This window comes from Salvia splendens, chromosome 3, assembly GCF_004379255.2.
Source record: "Salvia splendens isolate huo1 chromosome 3, SspV2, whole genome shotgun sequence".
Classification (NCBI taxonomy): domain Eukaryota; kingdom Viridiplantae; phylum Streptophyta; class Magnoliopsida; order Lamiales; family Lamiaceae; genus Salvia; species Salvia splendens.
The window spans coordinates 11,101,564-11,111,113 of NC_056034.1; the positions used below are offsets into that span (position 1 = coordinate 11,101,564).

Sequence of the window (9,550 nt, forward strand, 5' to 3'; positions counted from 1 at the left end):
GCGGAAATTGTTTAATTTGTGAATTTGTGATTTTTTTTAATGTGGGAATTCCCAATGGGAAGTCCGCCACTGTGCAGTGGAAATTCCGTATGACGTGGCAGAGCAGTGGGAAGTTCTTATGACGTGGCAGAACAGTGGTTTTTGGAAAGTCCACGGGAAATTCCGTGGGGACATCCACACCATTGCTGATGCCCTTAATGCTTAGCCGTTATTAATTTACTATAATTAACCACAACATAAAACAAATATTTAGATACACGCCATCTGTATGTATGCGAAGAGAGATAAAGTTGACTATATGTGTGTTGGAAGTGATTGCCTTTTTCACTTGATATTAAAAACGCCATACATCGCAGCCATCTCTCTCTCTCTCTCTCTATAGAATCCTCTTCCAAGGATGCGTTTGTCTGTTATCGTATTCATACGTATGTGAATCAGCTCAATCGCCGCGATGCTGTGTCGTTTAGCCGGCTGAGATATCGCCACCATTTTTTTTTCCGCTTCTACATATACTGAAAAAGGGTAATCCTCTCTGATTTTTGTTCTTTGCAGATTTGTGGCAGAATTTTAGGTTTCTGAAAAGTATTGTTAACCTGTATTTCGTATTGTGTGATTTTTGTACGCTAAAATTGCGTATTCGTAATTTTGGGGCGGATCGTAATTTTTTAATCGTTTGGTGATGTCTTCGTTTACTGCTCTTCCGCTGATTTAGGCTGTTATGATTGTCTCTTTACGTAACTTTTTCTCTCGATTGTTTTGCTTTCTTCTCTCAATTATTGAGCATCTTTCTGAAATGGTCCAGTGAAAGGGGATTTTGGCAGTCTTTTTTGTGAATCGATATAAGGGCACCTCTCAGTCCTCGATTAAATAGGTATTTGAGTATTTCGGTATTTCTTATTGAGATTTTGGTTATTTAGGGAGTGTAATCAAGCCTCTCAAATTTTAGGAATTTTGAATTTGGGGAATTATTTTTTAAAATCAAGTGGGAGAGGGTTTTTGGAGATTTGGTTTGTTTAGATCTGAATGCTAGAGAATGTGTCATACAGAGGAGCTGGCAAATGATGTAGTTGGGCAGTGGGGTTTTTGACTTTGAAGCTTGTAATATAGATTAAAAAAAGTGAGTGAATTTTAGCTGTTAAAGATTTGTTGGGATGTTTGAAAAAAAGTGGGAGACTTTATCTTTGTCCTCTTCTTCACCTTTAGGGTGCGTTTGATTTGATGAGAAGAGTAGGAAAAGGATGGAAAATGCTTACGTGGACCACTTTACCCACTGTCTGTTTGCATTAGTTGTTTTTTACCAGGCCTGTTCGAAAAAAGACGGTCCGCTCGAAATTAATGTTACCTACTCCAATTCAATTGGTAACACTAACCTATGCAAGAGGTGGTTTAGTGAAAGGGAGATACATTGTTCCACCAGAAAAACACCTCTTCTTCCCCTTTTACCCTCTCTCTCCATCCCCTCCGCTGCTCGAAGCTCACCGCCGGCACACAAAAAATCCGGCATCGCCGAGAGGAAAACTCCTTAAAGGTCGGTAAATCTAACTATTTTGTGGTTGCATATTACACTTTCGAGCTCCACGCTCTTCGTCGTCGGTAGATTTATTTACTTTTCCCCTTTTACCTCCTTCGCGAAACCCAGCTCTCTCACCCCCGCAAATCCGCGTTCGCCGTAGAGGGCAACTCCGAATTTGCCGGAAGGTAAGTAAAAGTAATAATTTCATGGTTGCTGGGAGGCGGTGGAGCTGTAAGGAGGGGATTGGATTAGTGGGGATTCTTCGACGGCGGCGTTAGGAGGTGGGAGGAGTTCTTGCTGAAGGTCTAGTGAGAGTGAATCTATCGGCGGTTCGGAGATGGCTCCGGCAGCTGTGGAGGTGGTCACTGACGGAACCAGCAAAGGGCAAGCCCCCGCTCCAGCGGCGGCTTTGGCCGGTGCCGTCCGCCATTTCTACAGGTAGCATGTGCGGTGGGAGAATGGAAATGGAGCAGGAGAGAGTGTGAGAGAGGGGAAGGGGCAGAATAATACTCCATTGATTGGGATTTTCGTCAAAATGGAATAGGATTTTGATTATGATTTTGATTAGGATTTTAACACTAATAAAATTATTGATTTTACATAATATTCAATAGTATGGGAGAAAAGTTTTATACTAGTATTTAATTTTTTATCAGTATTTCTTAAGAAGATTTGAAGAATTAATCAATCAATACTGAAATTTTATTTAGTAGCGTGTATTCATTTCTTATATTTATAATTTATTAATATTATGTTTATATACAAATTAGTATTTTAATAGTTTATTTTATAATATCTTTATGATTTATACTATGTATTTGTATTAATATAAAATGTACTAATAAATTGAGGATAATTGTGTCATTTGCACATACAAAACATGCTTGCAAACCATATAACCAAACATTGGTTTAGGCCACATGCAGTAACTCAACTGAACAAACCAAACGCACTTTTGTAGAGTATACACTACCACAAACATGAAGTTAGCAACACAACCCTTCAAAAAACTCTATGAGCTTCTCATCTAATCAAACGAACCCTTAGACAAAGGGAAGATTCCAAAGCTCAAGTCTACTGTCTTTGCCCAATTTTTTATAGGTTAGTACTAGTATTTATTTATTTGTGTAAAAGAAATTTGCTAATTGTTGTTTCTTTTGCTTCTTCTAATCTAAAATAAGCACGACATAAGAGCTTTTGCATTTGCGATTAATACTTTAAAAGATATTCTCCCATAACAGAACCAGTTAATTGGTGAAGATATACACCTTAGCAGCCTTGTCTGGATATCAATAAAATGTTGTTCATCAGCAAAAGGAAAGTTGAGGTAATCAGTTTGTGGTTTTTAAGGTCTTCATTAGTTCATTTATTTATTTTGCTCTCTTAAGAGCAATCAAGGCCAGGAAACATTTATTGTTTATGGATGCTCTAGGAATATTCTTGGATGCAACTTTTATTTGCATTTGCAAACATATGATGCTTTAACTTTGTGAACCTTAATCCCAGAATTATATGGCCTTTGATAGATTTTAACTTATAGAAGGTCCTATGAGATTAAGATTGGTCCAGTTTAATATTTAATGTTCTTTTTTATTATTTTTCCTGTTATAGGGATGACTTTTGTCTATGATCATATAGTATATGCTTGTTTTCAGAACACTCTGCTTTATATAAATTTTATGCATTATAGCATGCTGGTCGCAGTACCAATTTGACTATCTCTCAACTATTATATTCTTAAGATTTCAAACAAAAATAAGCTATCCGAAGTTTTATGTGTATTTTTCTGAACCTTTGCCAAATGCATTTTGCAGCAATTTTTGACCTGCTGAAGAATCATGACCATGAAGGAAAGTTGGAAGGAAACCACCTTTGATTCAAGATGTTTAGGGGGAGAGACTGATGCCCTGACATTCGAAAATAAAGAAAGATATGTGTTAAATGATTCTAGAGTTGATGCCAGTATTACAGAATTAGAGGCAAAAGATCGAGATAACTGTTCAAATTTTAAAGTTGCGGATGACTCCTTTGTTGATGATGAAAATGGAACGTTGGCTTCTCCTTGGAAGGAAGGTCAAAATGGACTCTCACGTCATCTAGTCACAGATATTGGAACAATGAATTTTCCTGCTAAGGAAAGTAAAGATGGACAAGCACGTAATGGAAGCAGTTTGGATAAGGATGCAGATTCATTGTCTTCTGACTCGTGTGATATGGACAATGAGCAGGGAAGTCCAGACCGTAAAAGTTTTGACACAGTTGAAGAGTTAGCTGGCTGTAATGGAAGGGATTCCAGAGATTCATGTTCTCCGTTGTTTACTGATAAGAACGTATTGGAATGTGATCTTCCTGTGTCGGAGGTTTGCTATAGAGAGATTGGTTGTCAAATGTTGAAGGATATATGTGTTGATGAAGGGAGGTCTGAGAAAGATTCAAATGAAATAGAAAGTTCTATGCCTCCCCTGCCTCCTAATGACAATGTCGATCTTGAGACTAAGGAAGATCCATCGATGGATGTCAATAGCATTACTGGTGATCAATGTGGGAGTAAAGAAGAAAATGACACAGTAAAATTCATCTCTCAGGAAAAGCTAGATTCTTACCTAGAGAATGCAGTGGAGGCGAGCGAAGCATGCTTTGATGGAGCTTCCAAGGCTGAGAATAATTCTTCAAATGGCTCCCTTGCAGATAGGAAACTTCCAAATGAAACTTTTGGTTATCTGCCTGACCAGGTTTTCGATTCTCAACTTTGCTTCTCCCACCATTTTTGTACTAGCTGATTGGTTGCTCTGAACTTTGCTATACGTCACCAATTTTTGTTCTATCATATTACTTCTTAGTTGCCTGCCTTTCAATCTGTAGCATGAACTACTTCATATTGCTGTATAATCTTGTGATGTCTTATTCATGAAGTTTATTTATATTTGCTATACTATACCTGACAGGTTCTTGATCAAGAAGCAGTACCTGAAAGTCCTGCTGCATCATCAGCCGAAGCAGAAGGCACGAGGAAAGATGTTCAAGCTAGCTGCCTAGCATATAATAGAAAGGTTGACAATGGAACCATTATTTTCCACTTCAGCTCCCCTGATGGGGTGGTAGTTGGAAACAACGTGGCTGAAGATTTTATGGAACAGTCTGCTGAGTTGGGGGATATGCACAAGGATGTAAATGCTGGAGATCTTCCAGCTGCTGTGGAAGCGAAAGTTCAGTTCAAAAGCAACGGAGATGGTTCCCTGCAACAATCCCTAGTAAGCAATGAAGGGAATTCTGATAGTGGGACTGCGACAAATGAAGGATCCCTTATTCATAAGCAAGAGGATTCTGATGATATTCCCCTAGATGATGGCCCAGTCCAGTCTCCTAGCAACAAAAGCCCAGTAGCCACAAACGATCCACTGGCTTCTGAGGCAAATACTCCAAACCATGATAAGACGGATTCTGGAGACGTTCCAGTTGCTAACCAGTTACAACATGATATGGGTGAGACAAGCTTCTCTGCAGCTAGCATGATCGCTTATTCTGGACCAATAGCCTTTTCCGGAAGTCTCTCTCATCGATCGGATGGCAGCACAACAAGCGGGAAATCTTTTGCTTTCCCAGTGTAAATATCCTCCCCCTATCAAATGTGGTCTCCCCTTGTTTCTTCACTGGTGTTCTCATTAGCCATGTCTTATATCTCCCCTTTGCAGATTACAGTCCGAGTGGAATAGCAGTCCGGTTCGAATGGCAAAAGCGGATAGGACAAGTTTTAGGAAGCACAAGGGTTGGAGATCCGGTCTTCTCTGCTGTAGATTCTGAGGGCTTTTGTGATAGCTTTATTAGTGAACAAATATACGTCTGAAAATTTCAGAAATGGAGTATTGTAAGTATGTGAGTCGATATTTATACGACAGGTTTTTTATTGTCACAGCTGTTTCCCCTTGAGCTCATGTCCCAAATTTTCTCTCATTTTTTTGCCCCTCCTTTGTTATTTGTGTTTATATCGTTTGCAAAGTTGAAATTTGTTGTAATGGGTCTTGGGCTTTGTTAAAGAAGAGATCCCAATCCTTCTTCATTTGGGCTTTACAGAAGGGGGAAGGTTAATCTATTTAATGAAAGAAATTCGAACTCAACTATTTTCGTCATTTAATTTTGCCATCACATGAAATCTATTCCGGAGCATATAACAGATTAAATCCCAAAAAGATTCTGCTAACTTTTAATGAAGATGTTTGAACTATACTACTATTTGTATTTGGTAAAGAAATCCTAAACTGGTTCCAACTTCCCAGTTACTATAATAATACTCCTATCTTCAAGAAAAAATTGATATATTGTGTGTGCCAATCAATCACAATTGCAATTGCAGAGGAAAAAAATCATAATTGTAGAAACAGAAAATAAATAAATAAATAAATGAGAGAAGTCATTTCTGCAATTATGATTAATTAATGGTTGGACTTGGACATGGACACACTGAAGTTGATAGGCTAATTACATTAAATAAAAAAATTTAGCCATCCCTATTCGAATTGATGAATAGCTAGATAACCAACTTAATTGATTCAGTTATCCTAATCAATTAATTACCATATCATAGAACTGTAGGATTTCACACGCGTGTGATTAAACTATAATACAATACTACTATACACGTAAAGTGATAAATTTTTGGACCACACTATATAATTTAGACATCAATTAATATTATGGAAAACTTGATACAACTTAATTAAAAAAAGTAAATATTTTTTATGAAAGCCACTGATCAGATAATAATATTCAAACAGAGCCCTTTATTTACCCTTGAAAATATAAAAGGAACTAACTGAAATATTATTGTTGTCATAAATTAATAGACAACGAACTAATTAAGCTAGCATTGTATGTGAGTTGGATGGTTCATTAAGAAGCGAGTAAGTCAACAAAAAAAACGCAAGTAGGTGACAAGAATTCAACCCAAATTGCGTGAATAAGTTCCGTTTCCTAAAAAAAGGAAATATACAAAATTAGGGTTTCTGTGTACTTAGTTTTGGAACTCTGAATTTTGTGCTCTGTGCATGTTCTTGATTCTCTTTTCCTCTGTCTCTCTATAAATCCCATGTTTCTGAAAGCAAAAACTGGAAAACCACACAACAAAAAACCTTTTTGAATCTCGAATCTTAGTTATGGAATTGCTAACCCTAATAGTCTCATTTCTACTAGCTATGTCATTTCTGTCGGCACCATGTGCTTCCGACCAACTCAATCTCAACAAACAAGGTAATATTTGTGAAGTCTAGCCCCTTTTTTCCCTTATATTTACTTCAATTTGTGTCTATCATAACCTTTTATTGGGAATTATATATGCAGGTGATCATGCAATGTTTGCTCAACCTTCACTGCCAAGAAAGCTCATGAATCTCAATCATGAAATAGTTAGTATTTTTTCTGTTTTCTTCTTCTTTTCTCCTTTGATTATGGCTTGCTAACTTGAACTGCATCTGTCATTCAGGCGAAGAGCGCTTCGTCTGAGGAAGATTTAGCCGTGCACGGTGAATTTCCACCAGCTTCATCAGGTTTCTAAGCCTTCTATTTTGATAGTTTAGGAGAAAAACAGAAGTTGGTTTATTTCTTTTCAATTACTACATTTTGTTGAGATGAATTAATTTATGCATGAATTAATATTTTTCATTTTGAGGTTTTTGCACCATGTGTTTGATCATAGACAGACATGTATCAGCTTGAGCAACTTCTAATTTGGAAATTTAGAAGAAAAGAAAAGACTGATAATTTTAATTCATCAGATTTCCTTTTTTTAAATAGACCAAATTTCTCTATGCATGAAATGTTTCATTTTATGTTTTTTGCACCCTTTGTACCATTGGTAGTGAACATATATTTAATATATTTGCTTGATCATGCTTCAATATGGATGGTTTTTTTTTCCAATTTTAGTTAATTTACAACAAGTTAGTGATGATCTTGCTAATCTATTCAAACTCAAATAATTAATTCTAATTATAAAATAAGCTCATGATATGGAGCGTGGCACTATATAGTCCAGAAGCTATCAGTACAAACAGCAAACAAGGATCAATCAATGTTGACATTAATTACATTTAAATAATTTCATTAATCAAATTTAATTTCTGTCTTATACTAAGTACAAATTGATAATCTTTGTCTGCAGGTACCAAACAAGAAGAAAATTTTATAAATGCAAAAGAAGAAGAAGATGAAGAAGAAGAAGAAGGTTCCAACAAATCGGAATATTTTACAATGGATTATAGGTGGGTCAGAAGAAGGCGTCCCATACATAACAAGCAAATCCCATTTGTCCCATAAAACATGGGTTTTTGCTACTAATTTAGGGAGGCATTTCAGCCAATTTTGATGGACACGATTACAAATTCTCAACTACATAAAAAAAAATTAATTAATGTGTAGTTTTGTACTTTGTATCTTTCTTAAGATTAGTTATGTGTATGGTAAATTATATTAGGGAAGAGAATGAGGGAATTATGTCTCGTTTTGTGGCCGACAATTTTGTAACAAATTATAATATATGGTGTAATAATCTAGGAGTTTATTAAGTACTTGGTTCAATGCTCAAAATTTTTTACTTTTTGTCTCGTTTTCGATGTGGTCAAAGGGGTCTAGTTAATTTCTAAAATCTAATAAGCCCTAAAATTACATTAATATATAATTGTATGATAGTGCTACTAATTTATAAGATGCCGTACATTTGGGGCATGAATCAAGAATGTGTATGACTTTGGTAATACCGCTGCTTATTGATGTTTGTGTGAACATTTTGAACCATGGAAACTTGTTACCAATTCAAAAATTAATTAAACAGAACTCTAACTCTCCAAATCACACATAAAACTATTTAAAAGAACTCACAATCAACATTAAAAAAAAATTTGGACCATTTCTCGATTTATGCGTGTCATCCTTGCGCAGGGGCCATGCTAATCTTCTCTGTATCGTTCCAATTTTATCAGATGTCCCCGAAGGGACAATGGTCATGGTAAGGTTCAGCAATATATACACACGAAAACTTCTTTGTTTGTTCGATGTGGGATCACAACCACATTTTGGAACGTTGAAAATTGGGCTGGGCTTTATGTAGTTAAAGCCTCTATTAATTTGAATCTACATATTACTGTAATTTATAAAAATTTTAAGAAAATTTAGTTAGTAATGTTATAATTTTTGGGCTTCCACATGACTAATTTAATGTGTATGGCTATCTTCCAGTTGGTATTTGTTATGAAAATAAGTGTAGAGAGATTTTCTATTTGACGAGGGATCGTATAGAAAATAAAGGGGTTTATATTTAATATAAATATAAGCTAGGGTTATGGTCTCCGACGTCAGAAGAACGTTCAATATCTCTGTATTCTCTCGGTAGACTATTGTGAAGGACGTTTCTGATCGTTTGGAAGATCCATAGCAGCAATTTCGCCTTTTAATTCGTTATGGATCAAGGTAGCTCTACAATTTATGCCCCTTCTCCGTCGTTCTTGGTTAATCATCGAGAGCTTTATGTAATTGTTCACTCCATTAATTCAACAAGTGGTATCAGAGTCACTCTATTGATGATTCTCTGAGAATTAGAAAAGGAGAATTAAGGTTTTATGTTTGCGTTTCTTTGTTGGATCAAGAAATTTTGATATTAGGGTTTTGCGATTCATTTTATAATTATGCATATATGGCTGTCGTTTATTATGCATTTATTACTGCCGTTTCGGAATCAATTCCCAAATTTGAGTTTTGGAAAAAGTATTTGCATGTATGGCCGCCGTTGTTTTTGCTTAATGAAATTTGAATTGATCATGGATGTGTTGATGAGTTCCTAATTGAAAGATATTTGTTTCCAAATTGATTGAGGAGATGCCTTGGATTCCAAATTGTTGTTTGGATTGGCAAAATTTAAATCTACTGACAAGATATTGAATTCTGTTTGGTTTTATATTTATCAAGCATGTCGAATGATTTATACGCATGTTGTGATTTTTTGTTGATGAGTTGTGATTTGCTCTTCTGTATTTGCCAATTGAATGAGTT

At 35.9% G+C, this 9,550-nt stretch overlaps 1 protein-coding gene and 1 non-coding gene across 6 annotated transcripts; one reads left to right on the forward strand and one right to left on the reverse strand.

The window, feature by feature from the left end:
* The first annotated feature begins 307 nt into the window (after window positions 1-307).
* On the forward strand, window positions 308-5,440 carry LOC121794916. Of its 5 annotated transcripts, none has more exons than XM_042193318.1 (5): window positions 308-522; window positions 2,755-2,840; window positions 3,328-4,245; window positions 4,459-5,117; window positions 5,206-5,440. In XM_042193318.1, exons 3-5 carry the CDS (start codon window positions 3,352-3,354, stop codon window positions 5,312-5,314), a joined length of 1,662 nt encoding a protein of 553 aa, XP_042049252.1. In that variant the 5' UTR covers window positions 308-522; window positions 2,755-2,840; window positions 3,328-3,351; the 3' UTR covers window positions 5,315-5,440. The 5 variants fall into 5 exon arrangements, with proteins under 5 accessions (XP_042049252.1, XP_042049248.1, XP_042049251.1 ...); XM_042193317.1 differs by lacking the exons at window positions 308-522; window positions 2,755-2,840 and adding exons at window positions 548-1,528; window positions 1,640-1,951; XM_042193315.1 differs by lacking the exon at window positions 308-522 and adding an exon at window positions 2,475-2,614.
* A 2,957-nt stretch (window positions 5,441-8,397) lies between these two features.
* Window positions 8,398-8,500, reverse strand: LOC121797527. Its single transcript, XR_006049891.1, has one exon. It is a non-coding gene; the product is annotated as a U6 spliceosomal RNA (small nuclear RNA).
* Between the last annotated feature and the right edge of the window lie 1,050 nt (window positions 8,501-9,550).